This window comes from Neomonachus schauinslandi, chromosome 4 (genome assembly GCF_002201575.2).
Source record: "Neomonachus schauinslandi chromosome 4, ASM220157v2, whole genome shotgun sequence".
Lineage (NCBI taxonomy): Eukaryota > Metazoa > Chordata > Mammalia > Carnivora > Phocidae > Neomonachus > Neomonachus schauinslandi.
In genome coordinates this window covers 49,336,090-49,357,051 of record NC_058406.1, presented here as the reverse complement: position 1 = coordinate 49,357,051, position 20,962 = coordinate 49,336,090, and the positions used below count along the sequence as shown (strand labels likewise).

At 38.9% G+C, this 20,962-nt stretch overlaps 1 protein-coding gene across 1 annotated transcript in view; it reads right to left on the bottom strand.

Annotated features, from left to right (window-relative positions):
• Positions 1-20,962, bottom strand: part of PATJ (PATJ crumbs cell polarity complex component) — a 350,706-nt gene that overhangs the window by 214,133 nt on the left and 115,611 nt on the right. Inside the window, exon 22 of the mRNA XM_044914529.1 lies at positions 17,585-17,753. Within this exon, the coding sequence (XP_044770464.1) occupies positions 17,585-17,753 (169 nt within the window). The remainder of the gene's footprint in view (positions 1-17,584; positions 17,754-20,962) is intronic.

The following is a 20,962-nucleotide window of genomic DNA, read 5'->3' as shown; positions in this document are numbered from 1 at the left end:
GATCTGTCACCCTGACCCTAAATAATTCCCTTGTCATTTGTATCCCATGAATGTTTTGTGTCATTATCCATCACTCTGCAGTTTGCAGAGAGATTTACTTATGTTAGATCTAATTCGATCCTACCTAGCACCACACTTTCACCCATCAAGTTATGTTAGTATGGAAATAACAACATAAAATGCTGAATTACAGAATACCTACAAAGGTAATGCTATTGAATAGGGTAGACACATTACCATACATTATCTAAAGGAGGAGTCAGGAGTCCTAAGCTCCAGTCTAACCTGCACCATGAAATGGATGTGACTCTGGACCACCAAATGAGATAATAGGTCTGACAGCGTAAGTTGTATTACTCTACACAAAAATGGAGGCACTACCTCTTCCATTTCATGTTCACAAAAACCCTGTGAAGCAGCACTGCAGGTCATACTATTATATTTTCCACATGAGGAACTGAGGCTCACAGAAGGCTCCTGAGCACACAACCTCTTCACAATATCCAAATCTATGTTGCAGCACGCAAAGTTTCAATGCTGTATTTTTCTCTGAACTCTCAAATAAGTCCCATAAAAAGTAATAAAACTCCACCTATTTGCTGCTTCTACAGACAGACTTTCTAGGATATAATGGTTTAAGGCTGAGTGAGAAAGAGAAAACGGAAAGGATCTAGACAATCCAAAAATCAGTTAAGAAATTGCAATCATGGGGTTCCTGGGTGGCTCAGTCGGGTGAGCGTCTGCCTTCGGCTCAGGTCATGATCTCAGTCAGGGTCCTGGGATGGAGCCCTGCATGTGGCTTCCTGCTCAGCGGGGAGTCTGCTTCTCCCTCTCTCTCTGCCCCTCATTCTCTCTCTTGTAAATAAATAAAATCTTAAAAAAAAAAAAAAAAAAGGAACTGGGATCATCAGGGGCCATTAACATCTCACCCATTACCAGACGGCTTTCTTGCCTCAGTGTATTTTTTATTATTAAAAGCATCACAATATTCAAGGAAAAAGAACTTGGCAGATACTTCCCAATTACTTATCTAATGTCCTCTCCCTCCTTCCTAACCAACATAACCTCTCGTTAATTCCAGGTGGCACTATGCCCAGCTTTAAAGAAATACATTTTCTGGACTTCCTTTCAGCTAATGGTAACTGGGTGTTGTGTTCTGAAATAAAAGTAAAAGTCCCTAGAGATTTCCAGAAAAACTCATTGAATGGAGAGAGAATCATCTGGCAGGAGGCTTTTTCTAGGACCTTCCCTTTCTTCTTGCCTAGAAGGCAGAGATGACATTGGCGGTGGAGCACCCATTTTAAAATCATGAAGAAACAATGACTAAACCAATACATTAAGAAAACAGCAGAGCAGAAAGAAGAAGGTTTTTAAGACCCTGACAGATCACCTTCTTCAGGGGTTTTTACATAAAAAAGATTAAGGCCCTGTTTGTTTAAGCTACACTAAGTGGGGTATTTGTTTATAAGCAGCTGAATGCAATCCTTAAATGATACCCATGATTCTACCAACTTAAGTCTTTATTTATCACGTTACATTGTTTTTTGCACATGTGCATATATGTTTGTTGGATAGTTGTGATAGCAGAAACTTCCATATTTTGATTACCCTATGTAATAGTAAGGATTAAATGATAGATGACTGGCATTTAATTGAGGCTTAACATTCATTCCCTTTACAATTTTTTTCGTTTGAATTTGTATCAAAATTTTCCTTGTGTATTATAATCATTTTTTTATTTAATAGCAGCTTAATAGCCCATGCTATTGATGTAATTTATTTGCTATCCCAAATATGATACACTGAGATTATATCCTAGAATATGGCTATTACTGCAAGGAATATCTTCATGCTCTGCTGTATTTTATTTTTTTATTTTTATTTTTTAGATTTATTTTAGAGAGAGAGCACATGCGAGCTGGCGGAGGGGGAGAGGGGGATAGAGAATCCTCAAGTAGACTCCACACTGAGCTTGGAGCCCGATGCTGGGCTCAATCACACGACCCTGAGATCATGATGTGAACCAAAATCAAGAGGCAGCCGCTTAACTGACTGAGCCACCCAGGCACCCCACTCTGTTGTATTTTAGAATTCCCCTTTAAATATAAACTGAAGATTACAATTAAAAATTCAAAAAGCAAATCAACACTGAAACCTTCCTCCTCTCCATTTTCTACTTTCCTGTATCCCAAATTGTAATAGGTGTGATAATAAGAAGCACTGAGCTTCTACAACCCTTAAATTTCTCAAGTGACAGAGGTGATAGGATCATCTTTTGTTATTTATAACAAGCCCTTTTCAACCATACCTGAGTTTATTATGCTAGTAAGGGGACTTTTGGTGAGGCCCTAGACAGCTTCAGGACGGGGTCTGGTTGCCACAACAACAACCATATGATTAGTTAGAACTTTCAGTCTCACCCTCCTCTGAGAAGAGGAGAGGGGCTAGAGATGGAGTTCAATCACTGATGGCCAATGATGTAACCAGTCATGCTCACATAATGGAACTTCCAGACTGGCACATACATCAAGGTATTGATGTACTGGCGGAGGGGAGGGGGGACGCACCCAGGAAATGCATGGAAGCTCTGTGCATCCTCCATACCTCCCCTCCATACCTTGCCCTATGCATCTCTTCTATTTGGCTATTTCTCAGTTGTATCTTTTATAATAAACCAGTCAGCATAAGTAAAGCACTTTCCTAATTTCTGTGAGCCATCCTAGCAAATCAAAGGTTTTGATCATCAAACCTGAGAAAGGGATCATGGGAACTCCCAATTTGTAGCTGGTTGGTCAGAAGCACAGCTAGCAACACGGAACTTGTGACGGGCATCTGAAGTCAGGACAGTCTTGTGGGACTAAGTCCTTAGACTGTGCAATCAGCACTAACTCTGAGTAGCTAGTGTCAGAAGTGAATTGAATTTTAAGACAGCAGTTAGTGTCCAGAGAATCAGTAGTTGGGCAGAGGGGAAAACTCACATATTTGGTGTCAGAAGTGTTGTGAGGAAAAACAGTTCATAAGAGGCATTAAGAAGAAGAAGAAGAAGAAAATCCCACATAGGTATTTTTTTTTTTTTTAAAGATTTTATTTATTTATTTGAGAGAGAGAGATTGAGAGAGAGCACATGAGAGGGGGGAGGGTCAGAGGGAGAAGCAGACTCCCTGCCGAGCAGGGAGCCCGATGCGGGACTCGATCCAGGGACTCCAGGATCATGACCTGAGCCGAAGGCAGTCGCTTAAGCAACTGAGCCACCCAGGCGCCCCCCACATAGGTATTTTTACTATGGTACATGTATGCTACTATTATTCAATTTTTAGAAACCTAAAATAGAATGGAAACCAAGTTTTAACATTAGTATGGACGATTAGTTTCCCCACTTAAAAAAATGAAAACCAAAAATTTCCAAAACAGCTGGCTTTCACATACAACTAAGGGGGGAAAGAAAACACTGTCTAGAATATGCAAAATTTTAGTTTTGATAGTGTAACAAAAGGATTATTCTGTTGGAAGAAACTGACTTTTTCAAAGCATATTATATTTCTTTAGGAAGTTTACACATATTTTCTTCAGATTATTTCATACCTAGAGAGAGATTAAACTTGCAAAAGCTTAGGGGTACCTGGCTGGCTCAGTTGGGGGAGCATGTGACTCTTGATCTCAGGATTGTGAGTTCAAGCCCCACGTTGGTTGTGGAGATTACTTAAAAATAAAATCTTTAAAGTACAATAAAACAACAACAACAACAACAAAAAACCATCTTGCAAAAGCTTATCTAGATAGTGCGATTTATTTTGGAAATACTATCACAAGAGATGAGCAACTAAACAAACTAATGTGGTCACTTTACACTGATGAATGCATATACCTTTTAACCCAAATTAAAAATTAACTGAGAAAGTAAAATATTTTTACTGCATATATTAAGATCTAAATTTACACAAACATATTTAAAACTTTAACAAGGATTTTCTGACCTCAAATTTTATAATTTGCACTGATTAAATATGGTCAGTAGCTCAATCAGTTAGGATCTCATGTTAAAATAAATGAAATGCACTTCTTACACTTTGACCCAGAGTTTTATAACCAATTTTCCCCAGAGGAATTAACCATCCAATAGAAACAGTGCTTTTTATTTTTGACCTTTATAACAAATGGACAAAGTTAACACTTTTACAGAACTGGGGGAAAAGGTGGACCACCCCATTAATGAACAAGTGGATATTAATGTAAGATTTGATGACATACAATCTCTAGGCAAATCAAATTTTCAGCATCATACAAAAATGAGATGAATCAGACCTTTTCTTTCCAACGTACCTTCTTTCATATAAAATTTCTACCTACTAAGTACTAAGCCAAAATGTGTGTCAAGTAAACTCCGCACTCTAAAATGATACAAGCAGGACGAGTTTTGGTTGTAACTAAACTATCTTGAGATGGTTTTCCTCTTTAAATACAGATTCTATATGGTAATTTTGCATGACACACCACAGGAAACAGGACAATAGGCACTAGTGTTTTTCACACTAGTAGGGCTACTTATACAGACGTTACACTGTGATTTTGAAGTTGCAAAGCAAATTATTATCTGACACGAGTATACATAAAGAATTAGGCATTCCCTTACATTAAAGTTTAGAAGGACACAGACTGCGCTGAGGGAAAGAAGCCAGACACAAAAAAGTATCTACTGTATGACAACATTTACATGAGTTCTAGAACGGGAGAAATAATTTACGGTGTTAGAAGTCATATTAGTAGTTGCCTGGGGCAGGATACTGCCAAGGAGTGATGGATGTAATATCTTGATCAGGCTGTGAATGAATTTATCAAAATTAAACAAACTGTCCCTTAAAATTTGTGCATTTTATATAAATATGTAAAACTGTGCTTAAGAGTTTTGTTAAGAAACAAAAACTCAAGCCATAATGGGTAAGTTGTTTTCTTATATCAAATTTACTTCTCATTTGGCCTTCTGTAGAGCCTAAATTAGTAAACAAAGATCTAATTATATTTTCAAACACATTAGTGTAATGCTCTATGTACCTCTTGTTCTAATTTTTCACATTTGTCTTCGCCTGCAGAGCAGACAACAGCTCCAACAGCATTATACTAGAAATCTCCCGTTTTCCTCCCAACTCAAACACTCCAGAGTAGTCTTTGCTCAAATGTACATATTTATTCTCCCCTAATCCTCAGCCTCCTACCAATGTTCTGAATCTACGCAAAATTTACCTCAAAGGTAAATCTATTAGATATCCACCATTGCCTTAGAAGGCTTTACATGCCAGGCACTGTACTGGGGCTCAAAATTTAACAATAATTTGGGCGCCTGGGTGGCTTAGTCGGTTAAGCGACTGCCTTCGGCTCAGGTCATGATCCTGGAGTCCCTGGATCGAGTCCCGCATCGGGCTCCCTGCTCGGCGAGGAGCCTGCTTCTCCCTCTAACCCTCCCCCCTCTCATATACTCTCTCTCGCTCTCATTCTCGCTCTCTCAAATAAATAAATAAATCTTTAAAAAAAAAAATTAACAATAATTCATTTAATCCTTTCCCCAAATATGACACCCCCCTCCTATTTTACCTGCCATATTCAAAACAAAGGATCAATACCTGAAAGCATTTATTTTCATTTGCATACTAGTATACATATAACATGATTTTTTTTTCAATTTTATTTTATTTTTTTTTTTAAGATTTTATTTATTTATTTGACAGAAACAGACAGCGAGAGCAGGAACACAAGCAGGGGGAGTGGAAGAGGGAGAAGCAGGCTTCCCGCTGAGCAGGGAGCCCGATGCAGGGCTCGATCCCAGGACCCTGGGATCATGACCTGAGCCGAAGGCAGCCGCTTAACGACAAAGCCACCCAGGCACCCTTTTTTTTTCAATTTTAAATACAAGTCTTTCATCTCAAGTTCATCTTCCCAGGTTTTAGGTTCTGACACCTTGTTTTCCTTACTATGAGTTGATCCTACTCATTACACACACCCACACAAAAGAACTACAATCTCCTCCAATGTTTTAATAAACTCAGCAACAAAGAACACTGCCCTAGAAACCTCTGAGCCCATGAAGTCTATCCTTGTCATCTAGCATCACTGCCAACCTTTCATTAAGCTCTGTTCAAGGCATTTTATGAAGTCCTTTATATGCACACTTATTTAACTAAAGAACTACCCACTTTATAAGTGAGGAAATACAGACACGAGGGAAACCTTCTCAGGGTAATGTAGCTACAGATAACAGAGGAAATGTTTGAACAGTACCTATGATATATCTACATTACAGATCTGCTATCAGTCTGAGAAATGTGCATGCTCCCCATTACAGGCACCCATATGTCTTTAGGCAGTAGGTGATGACATAGATGAGTCAGAAAAAGACTGAAGCCAGGTGGATTCTGAAGACAGGATCTCAAGTGGCCTTATAAGGAAAGAAGGAGAGACACCTGGGTGGCTCAGTTGGTTAAGGGTCTGCCTTCAGCTCAGGTCATGATCCCAGGGTCCTGGGATCAAGTCCCACATTGGGCTCCCTGCTCAGCGGGGAGACTGCTTCTCCCTCTGCCTGCCGGTCCCCCTGCTTGTGCTCTCTCAGAACAAAATCACTTGGACACCCTCCAGAGTTATCACACCCTGCTTGCCCAGAGGTCCGTTCCCAGAGATCTCTACTTTCAAGGAGCATCTGACCTCTTACTACCAGTCCTCTTGATCATCTGATGCTAGAAGCCAGAGGAGCTCATGTTCCTGGTCACATGGGATTGTAATAATCAGTGTCACCCAAAAAGGAGCTCATACTCCTAATCTGGTGCCCCAATATTTGTGACTCCTGTAGAGGGGACACCTCTACATTGCCTGATTCTTGGGTCCTGTTAGGCTTACACTCATGAGTCCCACTAAGTTGTAACCAATGGACAAAAAATTCTTCAATAGCTACCACCCCTAGAGCATAGCAAGAGGCAACAGATCCAGGAGCTTGGTCTTTCCATGCAGGAGCCTATTAATCATTAGGACTGTAGCCTGAGAGGTAGGGTTCTAATTAAGCATGCACCTTGAGGCTGACTAATCCTTTCCAGAGACCTCGGAGGGCAAGTGCTCTCATCATGCTCACCCTCTGCCACACTCCAGAGTGACACTGACTCTTGGAGGGGAGCGTTCCATGAGTCTGGTGCCCAGTTTTTGCAGCTGACATCCAGGGGACACCCCTTGATTGCCTGGCTCTGGTGGATGAAGGGTCTTGCATTCCTGGATCCCACAGGACTATGGCAATCAGAAGATGATTCTTGGCAGGCTACTACCATCAGGGCAATTCAAAGACAGCAGACTGAGGCACATGCCCCAGTCTTTCTGTTAAAAAAGGTCACTTTGCTTATTCTGGAGCTTCCGCTGAGGGGCAATATTTAGGTGTGGCACACATTCAGCGACCTACAGTGCTGCTCTAAAGGAACTTGGGCTGTGAACACCATCCCGGCATTCTCCTTCTGCTTTGCTCTAGTTCACTGGTATTTCCCCAAAAGGAGCTTATACACTCTTCTGAAGTCCCAATTTCTGTGACTGCCACCCAAGGCACACCTCTAGATTGCCTGTCTGGTGGCCAGTGGGGCTTACACATGTGGCCCCTCAGGATTATATATATATTTGCATGCTTTTAAAGCTGCTGCCTGAGGGTCTGGCTTTCAGTCAACCTGAATCTCCCCTTTTGGACACTGACAGGTATTGGCACATCCTCAACTATCAGGAGCTATTAAAAATATAATAGGCTGTTTGGACAAGCACAGAGGTTTGGGAATCAACCAAGAGCTGTAGTAAGGCTGAATGAAAAGTTTCATCTCCTACACAGGGCCACTCCTTCGAGACTGGGAGAGGTGGCTGTTTCATCAACCGTATAACAACCAACACAGAAAGTCAAGCAACATGAAGAAATAGAGGAGTGTTCCAAATGAAAGAACAAGAAAAAACCTCAGAAGAATACCTTAATGAAATGGAGATAAGCAATTTACCTGATAGAGAGTCCAAAGTCATGGATATAAAGACGATCACTGAACTTGAAAAAAAAGAATGGATGAAAACAGTTAAAACTTCAACAAAAACATGGAAAATATAAGAAAATACCAAAGAGAAGTCACAAAGCTGAAGAATGCAAGAACTGAACTGAAAAATACACTAGAGGGGTTCAATAGATGACTAGATGAAACAGAAGGATCGGGCAACTCAAAGACAAAGATCTCACCCAATCAAAGCAGCAAGAGGAAAAACGAATAAAAAAAGTGAAAATAGCTTAAGGGATTTACAAGCCAACATCAAACAAACTGACATTGACTTTTTATAGGGCTCCCAGAAGAAGAGAGAGAGAGAGAAAGAGGTGGAAATCTTATTAGGAAATAATGGCTAAAACTTCCCTAACTTGGGGAATGAAACAGCCATCCAGCTCCAGTAAACCCAGAGAATTCCAAACAAGATGAAGCCAAAGAGATTCACACCACAACACATCATAATTAAAATGCCAAAAGTTAAAGACAGGAAAGAATATTAAAAGCAGCAAGAGAAAGAAACCTTGTTACATATAAGGACCACCCCCCTCATAAGACTACTAGCAGATATTTGAGCACAAACATTATAAGTCACAAGGGAATGGAATGATATATTCAAAGTGCTGAAAGAAAAAACTTCAAACCAAAAATATTCTATCTGGCAAAATTATGATTCAGAATTGAAGGATAAAGAATTTTCCAGACAAGCAAAAGCTAAAGGAGTTCATCAGCACTAAAATGGCCTTACAAGAAAGGTTAGAGGGACTTCTTTAAACTGAAAAGAAAGGTGCTAATTAGTAATGAGAACACATGTGAGAGAAGAAATCTCATTGGAAAAGTAAATATATAGTAAAGGTCATGGATTATTTAAAAAGCTAGTGTAAGGGTTAAAAGAAAAAAACCCAGTAATAATAACTATGATTACAATAATTAGTTAAGGGATACACAAGATAAAAAGATGTAGTAAATACAATATCAAAACCAAAACATAGTGGGGGAGGGGCAAAAATGCTGAGCTTTAGAATGGGATCAAATGTAAGGTATTATCAACTTAAAGTAGACTATTATAGATATAAGTTGTTATATCTAAGTCTCATGGTAACCACAAATCAAAAACCAATAGTAAATACATAAAAGTAAGAATATAAGCATACCACTGAAGTCATCAAACCAAAAAGGAAGAAAGAGAAGAACAGAGAAAAGCTCAACTACAAAAACAGATAGAAAACAATTAGCAAAATGGCAATAAACACATATCTGTCAATAATTACTTTAAATGTAAATGGACTAAAATCTATACTCAAAGAAAAGAGTGGCTGAATGTATTAAAAAACAAGACCCATCTACCTGCTGCTCTATAGAGACTCACTTCGGATATAAGGGCACACACAGAGTGAAAGGGAAAGGATGGAAAAAGATATTCCATGCAAATGAGAACTAAAAGCAAGCTGGAGTAGCCATACTTATATCAGACAAAATAAACTTTAAAACCAAGAATAACAGACAAAGAAGGGTGTTATACCATGATAAAGGGATCAGTCCAGTAAGAGGATATTTGTAAACATTTATGCCTCAACACAGGAGTATTTAAATATATTAAGCAAATATTAACAGACCTAAAGGGAGAAATATAGAGTGCAATACAATAATAGTAGGGGATTTAATTCCCCACTTACATCAATGGATAGATTATCTAGACAGAAAATCAATAGGGAAACATCAGCCTTAAATGACATGTTAGAACAGATGGATTTAACAGACACATACAGAATATGCCATCCAAAAGCAACAGGATACACATTCTTCAAATGCACATGGAATATTTTCTAAGACAGATCTTGTGTTAGGCCACAAAACAAGTCTTAATCAATTTAAGATGAGTAAAATTAAACAAAGCATCTTTTCTAACTGCAATGGCATAAAACAAGAAAATAATTACAAGAAAAACACTAGAAAGTTCACAAATACGTGGAGATTAAACAACATGCTACTGAACAACTGATTTCTTCAAAGAAGAAATCCAAAGAGAAATAAAAAAAATACCTTGAGATAAGCAAAAATGTAAATAAAACACACCAAACTTCGTATGATGCAGCAAACACAGTTTTAAGTGGGAAACTCATGGCAATAAATGCCTACCTCAAGAAACAAGTCTTGAACAACTTAACTTTACATAGCAAGGAACTAGAAAAACAAATGAAGCCCAAAACTTGTAGAAGGAAGGAAATAACAAAGATTAGAGCAGAAATAAATGAAATAGAGACTAAAATGACAGTAGAGGGGCGCCTGGGTGACTCAGTCAGTTAAGCGTCTGCCTTCAGCTCAGGTCATAATCCCAGAGTCCTGGGATCGAGCCCCACGTAGGGCTCTCTGTTCAGCGGGGAGCCTGCTTTTCCCCTCTCCCTCTGCCTGCCACTCCCCCGGCTTGTGCACTCTCTGTCAAATAAATAAATAAATAAATAAACGAACAAACAAACAGTAGAAAGATCAATGAAACCATAAGCTGATTCTTTGAAATTAACAAACCTTTAACTAGACTTACCAAGAAAAAAAGAGGACTCAAATAAAATCAGAAATGAAAGAGATGTTACAACTGATGCCACAGAAATACAAAGAATTATGAGACGACTATGAACAATTATATGCCAATAGATAAATTTCTAGAATCATACAATTTTTCAAGACTGAATCATGTAGAAAAAGAAAATCTGAACAGACCAACTACTAGCAAGGAGATTGAATCAGTAATTGAAAACCTCCCAATAAATAAAAGTCCAAAACCAGATGGCTTCACTGGTGAATTCTACCAAACATTCAAAGACAATTTAATACCAATCCTTCTCAAAATCTTCCAAAAAATAGAAGGGGTGAACTCTTCAAAACACATTTTATAAGACTAGCATTACCTGGATACCAAAACCAGACGAAAACACCACAAAAAAAAGAGAAAATTATAGGCCAACAACCCTAATGAACAAAGATGCAAAAATCCTCAACAAAATATTAGCAAACCAAATTCAACAATACATTGAAAGGATCATACACCACAATCCAGTCAGATTGATTCCAGGGATGCAAGTATGGTTCACCATTCACAAATCAATGTGATATACTACATTAACAAAATGAAGGATAAAAATCATACGATCATCTCAATAGATGCAGAAAAAAGCATTTCACAAAATTCAACACGCAGGGGCACGTGGGTGGCTCAGTTGTTAAGTGTCTGCCTTCCCCTCAGGTCATGATCCCAGAGTCCTGGGATCGAGCCCCGCATCGGGCTCCCTGCTCAGAGGGAAGCCTGCTTCTCCCTCTCCCATTCCCCCTGCTTGTGTTCCCTCTCTCACTGTGTCTCTCTCTGTCAAATAAATAAATAAAATCTTAAAAAAAAAAATTCAACATCAACATTCAACATATTTATAATAAAAACCCTAAACAAAGCAGGTATAGAGGAAATGTACTTCCACATAATACAAGCCCATAGCTAAGATCAGACTTAACAGTGAAAAGGTGAAAGCTTTTCCTTTAAGATCAGGAACAAGACAAGGATGTCCACTCTTACATTTTTCTTCAACATAGTACTGGAAGTCCTAGCCAGAACAATTCAACCAGAAAAAGAACTAAAGGCATCCAAACTGGAAAGGAAGAAGTAAAACTCACTATTGGCAGATGACATATTTCTTATATATAGAAAACTCTAAAGACTCCATCCAAAAATTGTTAGAATAAACAAATTCAGCAAATTTGTAGTACACAAAATCAACATGCAAAAATCTGTTGTTTCTTTATACTGATACAAAGTATCAAAAAAAGAAATTAAGAAAACAATCCCATTTACAATTCCATCAAAAAGAATACCTAAAAATAACCAAGATGAAAGACTTGCATACTGAAAACTACAAGATACTAATGAAAGAAATTGAAGATGACACAAATAAATGGAAAGATATTCCATTATCATGGATTAGAAAAAATATTATCGTAAATATGTCTGTACTATCCTAAATAATATACGGATTCAATGCAACTACTATCAGAATTCCAATGGTATTTTTCACAGAAACAGAACAAACAGTCCTAAAACTTCTATGAAACTACAAAGACCCAGAAGAACCAAAGCAATCTTGAGAAAGAACAAAGCTGGAGGCAACATGCTTCCAGATTTCAAACTATATTACAAAGCTATAGTAATTAAAATAGTATGGTATTGGCATAAAAAGAGACCATAGATCAATGGAATAGAGAGCCAGGAAATAAACCAAAACATAGATCATCAATTAATTTACAACAAAGGAGCCAAGAACATACAGTGGTGAAAGGATGATCTCTTTAACAAATGGTGTAAGGAAAATTGGACAGCCACATACAAAAAAAATGAAACTGGACCGCTATCTTACAGCATACACAAAAATTAATTCAAAATGGATTAAAGACTTGAATGTAAGGCCTGAAACCATAAAATTCCTAGAAGAAAACCTAGGTGGTGAACTCCTTGGCATAGGTCTTAGTAATTATTTTTTTAATCCAACATCAACAATGAAGGCAACAAAAGCAAAAATAAACAAGTGGGACTACAAACTAAAAAGCTTCTTCTGCACAGCAAAGGAAACCATACACAAAATGAAATGGCAACCTACTGAATGGGATAAAATAACTGCAAATCATCTATCTGATAAGGGACTAAAATCCAAAATATATAAAGAATTCATACAACTCAATACCAAAAAACAATCCAATGAAAAAATGGGCAGAAGATCTGAATAGACATTTTTTTCAAAGAAGACATACAGATGACCAACAGGTACATGAAAATACGCTTAACATCATGAATCAGCAGAGAAGTGCAAATCAAAACCATAATGACGTGGGGCGCCTGGGTGGCTCAGTTGGTAGTGTCTGCCTTTGGCTCAGGTCATGATCCCAAGGTCCTGGGATCAAGCCCCGCATCGGGCTCCTTGCTCCACGGGAAGCCTGCTTCTCCCTCTTCCTCTGCTGCTCCTCCTGCTTGTGCTTTTTGTCAAAAAAAAAAAAAAAACTTCAAAAAAAAAAAAAAAACCATAATGAGGTATCACTTCACACTGTTAGAATGGCTATTATCAAAAAAAAAAACAAAACAAGAAATAACAAGTGTTGGTTGGCAAAGATATGGAGAAAAGGGAACTCCTGTACACTGTTGTTAGAAAGGTAAATTGGAAAAAGTATGGGGGTTCCTCAAAAATTTTAAAATACAATTACTGTATGATCCAGCAATATCACTTCTGGGTATTTACCTAAAAAAAAAATGAAAACACTTATGTGAAAGATATATGCACCCCCATGTTCATTGCAGCATTATTTATGACAGTCAAGATACAGAAACAATCCATTGATAGATAATCATGGTGTATATGTATGTGTACACACACACACACGATTATTATACAGCCATAAAAGAATGAAATCTTGCCTTTGAGACTACATGGATGGAACTTGAGGGTATTATGGTAAGTGAAATAAATCAGACAGAAAGACAAATACCACATGATCTCTCTTATATGTGGAATCTAAAACAAACAACAACCAAAAAACCAAGCTCATAGATATAGAGAACACATTGGTAGTTTCAAGAGGCAGGGGGTGAAAGGCAGGAGAAATAAGTAAACTGTTTTTTGTTTTGTTTTTAGTTTAAATAAACTGAATAAATATTCTGATCCACAGACACATTATCCATTGCACCACTGGCCCCCTTCAAGTTGAATATTAAAAACAAAACAAAACAAAAAACAGGCCTCCAAAGGTAGCAAAGTCGGTGTCTATGTGATAAAGCAGCACAGTGCTTATTAAATAACTTTGCTGGGTCCTACACAAAAATTAGTGCAAAGTAGAAACTCTAAAATATCATTCAGCACTGCATGAGACCCTGATCTGAAAGACTGTCTTCCAAAACAATCTATGCATTACTCAGGAAAGCTCCTGAGCGGCAATAAATACTCTCCTATGAACCTAACTCCATGGGGGCACATCTTGAAAGACTAAAAGAGGGGAAATATGACTTACAGGAACTCTTCTAGAACCTGCTGAAATTTCAATATACCCTGAATCTATGACAGCAAGTCAAAAAAAAACAACATTCAAATGCAAGACTGATCTCAGAAGACAAGTTAGGTCAAAACTCTTGAATGCCTGTGCCTCATAAGAAACCAGCTTGTCAAAGATACTTTAAGAGAAAAAGTAATGAATGGGGTAGGAGTCAAGTGCATCTTCCCTCTCTGAAGCTGGAAGAATTGAGTAAGACACAATGGATGTTCCATTTGGTCTTCCGCATAAGAAAGGAGGGGTGGTCTTGGAAATTTGTTTAGATACTGTCCAATTCTGCAGTCACAGTTCTACACCTTTAAAGGAGCAGCCCCATTTCCGAATTCTTTGACCAGATTCAATTATTAACACCAAGCTGAAGGGAAATTTAAAAAAACACAAAGATGTTTCACTTGAAAAGTAATTTGACCATATAAAAAGTCATAAGATTAGGGGTACCTACCTGGCTGGTTCAGTTGGTGGAGCATGTGACTCTTGATTTGGGGGTTGTGAGTTCAAGACCCACATTGGGTGTGGAGATTATTTAAATATTTCTTTTTTACATCAAAAACTAATGATGTAATGTATGGTGATTAACATAACAATAAAAAATTAAAATTTTTTTTTTTAATTTTTAAGAAGTCATAAAATTATATTCCTAAGCCTTCCGGTACTTCCACCTCCAGGCATCTCTCCTAAAGAAACAAACCCGCTGCCTGTTTAAGACTATGTGTTTCCCTGGGAGCTGGTTACATCACTCGCACCAGGATGTAGGACCTGTCAGCACCTCCCCTCTGCACACTGGTCCAGTTCTGCTGAATAAAAAGCCACCGAATTCCTTCAAGTAGTTGAGCCGATCTGAGTCTTTCCTTTCCACTCAGAGAGGAGCTATGCTGAAAGCCCAGAGACCAACTGTTTGTGATATGAAGTTTCTATCTAAAACTATAGGCAAAGGTCACGAGGTTGCTGAACCGAGAAGTGCTATCATTCTAAGACACTTCATATATCAACATACTTGGACTAAAGTTTTAATAAAAACATGAATGCCAATAAATCCACCCTATCTCTCATCCCTGTTATGCTTGGCCACCAACTCCTTCCTTCCCTGATTCTCTGGTTTCTCCTTGCTTCCGTTCCCAGACTCACCCCCAAGACCCTCCAGCCAAACTACCCATCACACTCCATGGAATCTCCTTGAGTTGTCAGGAAACTACTCCACACCCTGACCTCTTCACCGAATGTTCTCTCAACCTCTTCTGTTCTCTCTACAGCTTCTGGTTCTCTGCCACAGATACCACGCTCAAGGGAATGATGCTCATTCCCTTGCTCTGGGAAGTTGGAAAAGGGCGGGGGGGGGGGGCCGCCAAGATTTTTCTAAACTCCCTTCCACTAAGCCATTACTCTCTTACCGTTGTTTAAAAAGTGAATCCCTACTCAGACACCTCTCCTTTTAATGCCCACATTACTACCACCTCATCCCTGTTTTAAAATAACCTTTACCTAAATGACAAAAAATATAAAAAATAAAATATCTCTTGGGATTCCTGCCCATAGGACACAAAATAGCACTTGTATTTGTACTTTCCTTTTCATTCCTGGCACCTGTCTCTGTGGAGGAGGTAAACTTCCTCCCATCAAACCACCAAAGGCTCATCTTCTAGGTGTGCAATGTCCTTCTCTCCCTTCACCCTCGCCAGGGACCGTGTTTAATCACCATCTTTCTAGCATCGACATATTCATTCGCTGGATCTATCCCAGAAAGACAGAGAGAGAGACACACACACACACAGATATACATGTAGTTATATATGTGTAACTCCTTCTCCTTTACCTCATTTATTTAACAGAGGGAGACACAGCGAGAGAGGGAACACAAGCAGGGGGAGTGGGAGAGGGAGAAGCAGGCTTCCTGCTGAGCAGGGAGCCCGATGCGGGGCTCGATCCCAGGACCCTGGGATCATGACCTGAGCCAAAGGCAGACGCTTAACGACTGAGCCACCCAGGTGCCCCCATGACTTTCTCTGGGCTCATCAATTTCCTCCAACGTTTTGTTCATTCATTCCACTCCACTATTTTCTTCCTCATTCATACCTATAACAATGCTGTTTTGCAGGACTATAATTCTAGCCTTATGCTCTTCCTATTTGAGCTTACCCTGGATGACTATTCAAATCCAGCAGTTTCACATACACGTGATCTTGCTCCCAATTATCCACATAAGGATAGACCTCAACATTAAACCCCAGAATCACACACCTAATTGATTCCACTTCACTTTGTGGAACCCTCAACATGTCCCAAACCAAATTCATTTTCCCTTCCAACCTGTTCATGCTCCTATAATTTTTTTTTTAAACTGAAGTATAATATACGATGTTTGATTAGTTTCAGGTGTACAACATAGTGATTTGACAGTTATATACATAGTGAAAAGCTCACCATGATAAGTGTAGCTACCATCTGTCACCATAAAATTATAATATTATCAACTGTATTCCTTATGCTGCACTTATCCCCATAACTTATTTATAACTCGAAGCATGTGCCTCTTAATCCCCTTCACTTATTTCACCCATCCCTCTTCCCCCTCCCATCTGGCAACTACCAGTTTGTTCTGTTTATGAGCCAGTTTCTGTTTGTTCATTTGTTCGTGTGGTTTTTTTTTTTAGATTCCACATATAAGTGAAATCATATGGTATTTGTCTTTCACTATCTGACCTATCTCATTTAGCATAATATCCTCTATGTCTGTCTATGCTGTTGAGAATGGCAATATTTCATTCTTTTTTCTCACTGAATAATATTCCAATGTATATATACCACATTTTTTATTTTTTTAAGATTTTATTTATTTATTTGAGAGCGAGCGAGTGAGAGCACAGGAGGAGAGGGAGAAGCAGACTCCCTGCTGAGCAGAGAGCCTGACATGGGGCTTGATCCCAGAACCCTGAGATCATGACCTGAACCGAAGTCAGATGCTTAACTGACTGAGCCACCCAGTACCCCAATACCACACCTTCTTTATCCATTCATCTACCAATGTACACTTACGTTGCTTCCTTTGCTCCTACAATCATATATGAAAGAATTAATGGTGCCACAATTCATTTATTGTCCCAGTCCAGAAACACAAGTCATCCTCAACTATGTCTTCTCACCCTGACACGTTATCAGTCACCAATTCCAGCAAATTCTCTAACTCTTGAATCCATTCCCTCCTTAATCTGTCTGTATGTCTTGCTTACATTGTTAAACAATTAAACTCTTATTCTCTAAGCAAATATTCTATGTAATCGTTTTCCACACAACTGCAAGAATACAAAATTGTATATATGCTTCAATTTTAAGTATGTGAAATTCTCATAGTAATTGTCTAATATTCAGTTTTATTCATATTTTCTGTATTTTCCAAATGTTCCACCATAATCATGCTTTTTTTAAAATAAGAGCAAAAAGAAAACTACTTTATAATGTGAAAACAAAGATAAATGGTATCATACCAGGCATCAGTGGTATATCTAGATGATGTTCCTATGTATGCCGAGGCCTTGGAAACAACTCGGGTCCTGGGGAGTTGGTATAAGGGCGAATCTTGCTCCATTCTTTGAGCCACAGCAGGGAGTTCAACAAGCAAGCCAGGGCCTTGGATATCATTTGGAATCATCATGCCTAAAGAGCAAACCCAGATAATAGTGAATACAAGATGCTTTTATTCATCCTTCATCTGTTTAATAAATAGTTATGGGCATCTAATAGGGGCAGACCCTTCAAGGTAGAAATCTTATTTATATTAAACTAAATAAGTAAAATGTTTAATATGTCATATGGTGACAAGTAGTACGGTAAAAAAAATGAAGCAAGAAAGGGGGATAGGGACTGCTCAGTGGAAGAGTTACAATTTTACATATGGCCTCACAGAAAAGATGACATTTTAGCAATAGAAATATTTTATCAAAAGAACCCCCTTAATGATTTTATTCTCATCTCACTACACATTTTCCCTTATTAACCTAAGCTGTCCCAACTGCAGGCACTCCTACATTTCCCTTATTTAAAAAAAATTCCACAGAATAAGAAATAACCAAATAAAAACATTTACATTAAAAAAAATTTTTTTTTTTTTAAGATTTTATTTATTTATTTGACAGAGGGAGACACAGCGAGAGAGGGAACACAAGCAGGGGGAATGGGAGAGGGAGAAGCAGGCTTTCCGCGGAGCAGGGAGCCCAATGTGGGGCTTGATCGCAGGACCCTGGGATCATGACCTGAGCCGAAGGCAGATGCTTAACGACTGAGCCACCCAGGCGCCCCTAAAAATTTTTTTTTAATTTTAATTTCAGTATAGTTAACACACAGCATTACATTAGGTTCTGGTGTACGATATAGTGATTCGACAACTGCATACATCACCCAGTGCTTGTTAAGAAAACACATTTTTAACGGGGCTTTGTTTATGAATTTCAGAATTCATTTACATTTGTTTACCTCATTTGATTTTCATATCAAACTATGAGTTAGAGAGAAAAGATACTAGCAACCACATTTTATAGATGGAGAAACTCAGGTTAAGGCATTTTGCCAACTGGAATGTGCAAATTTACCTGACACGCCATCTGTGACGTTTCCCGATTTACTGAAAAAAGACTAGGGCAGAGTTGTGCATAGAGTCCTAGGACACATAGTTAGGGACCTGTGTCCATATGGCATAGGTCCATTAATCACCCTTAGGATACACCCCAGTAATCGATTAGAAATTCTCAGCCACTCTTTCTTCAGCATATTAGACAAATATTACGAATTGTGATCAAATGCCTTCCTTGAATCCATACATTTATAGTATTTTTTGGAGCTCTGGCTTTTTAGAAAATCAGAAATGATTTTTAAGAGATAAATTATCCTAAAATTTTTCCTATAAACACGACCTAAACTCTTTCCGTTTCTTCCTAACGAACAAATCTTCTGCAAACCCAGTACTACTGCTTTTTATCTTGTCTAGAAACTTTGGAATTAGGACCTAATCAGTTGGTACTGCAACAGAACCTGCAGAGGGGGTGAAAGTAACTGTAATGCTCAGGCGGTATTATAGCACGTCTCAGGTGCCTGTCCGCCATCCCCGTGTACCATTCTACTCCTGTCCACAGGGACCTACATTCCTGCAAAGCACTGTACTCCGTATCATCGCCTCAGAGTTCTAGCTTTGCCCATGGCTTCCTCCTTCCCACTGAGGAGAGACGAGGGGTGGGGCCAAACTCTGGCCGGAAGGGCCAAACACCAGTGTTAGGAAGAGGGAACCGGCTCTATTTGCAGAGCGGTTTCCCACCCACCCATGCTGGTAAGAATGGCCTGTTAAATTACGGCATTGGGTTTCAGAGGTTGCTGCAGTCCATTTAAAACTTTTCATTACCTGTTCCGCACAAAGGCTGCCCGTGCCCTTTGCCACACTCCTCCTCCAATGGACCCTTGGTGCGGGGGCTCAGGCACACATTTCTCATCTGTCACGGTGCTTGACACACTCACACTTTACAGAGCTGCTCACCAAGTGCATTGCAGTACCCAGAGCCCATAAAACAAATCGAGTCCTCCAGGGCCTATGCAGGTGTTGGGTAAGGGTCATACAGGCACACAAAGGTTAGAAAAACAAAAAAGTTAAAAAAAAAAAAAAAAAAGGTTCCTGGACAAATGGAGGTTAATGTTTATAGGAGAGGAATGGGGGAAATTTTCAAAAGGTTTATACTTGGTGAGGTGCAAGAACAGAATGGTCAATAAAATAAAGGCAAGAAGAATCTCAGTAGAGAGGAGGGTGGGTTATTGTATAACCTGGCCACTGCCGGTAGTGTGGGGGCGGGGGAAGGAGGGCTGTTGAATAACCACACATTAAGTAGCATTTCACTTTCTTATTCAACAAATATTTCTTGAGCACCTGCTAAGGTAACACAATCAGATATAAGCCCCTTCTAAAAGCTCAGTTTATAGTAAGAGCTACATGCAAATGAGTAAGTGTGCCTGACTCTTGGGTGCAATGATAGAGACTCATCCAGGGTTCCCTGGAGGTACCATCCAGGCAGGGGCAGTCAAACATCAGGAAACAGAACTACTTTCTATCTGAAACCTTCTGAAAACTTGTAACACAAAATGTATTATTGACTTGGAATTTATCTTGTATGCTTCACCTTATTAATTATGCTAATTTATAGGTTTAGTTTCACAGCCCAAGAAGAGTAGAGGCTCTTAGAGGATACAAAATTTTGGATTAACTACAGGGTCAAGAATAGCCCTTTACACATAAGGTTCTCAAAAATAAGTTTTAAATTAACTGTTCAGAAAAAGAAATTTAATTATTCAGAGATAAATCTAAAATTGTCTGTTACTAATAAAGTGGTCAAAGAGTTACAGATTTGAAAGATGGCTTAGAAAACACTTAGCCCAAGTCTTTCATTTTGAAAGATGGCTTAGAAAACAGCCCAAATCTGTGTCAACTCTGTATTAGTAATTTCTCAGCCTACCCACGGTTAGCATTAATCCAAATAGTCATGCCCGCTGCACAGCATTCTAGAGGCTTTCAAAATTTTTCCTGAAAGCATGTGGTTATGAATGCTTTTCCAGTGAGGACAAATCTAAGATATACAAGTCTAACTTCATTCCCGAAACTATAATCTCTAAAAAATAAAGTCCCAGGGCCTTGCAAAGTATTAGGTTAAGGCAGTGTAGTGAGCAGATTGGGGACCTCTCTAAAAGATATACCCAACCACAGAACCTATGAATGTGACCTTAGTGGGGGGGGGGGGGGGGGTTTTGCGAAAAAGGTTTTGTTTTGGGGGGGGGCCCCCCCGGGGTTCCCCCGGGGGCCCCCAAACCCTTGTTTTTGGCCTTTAGACCTT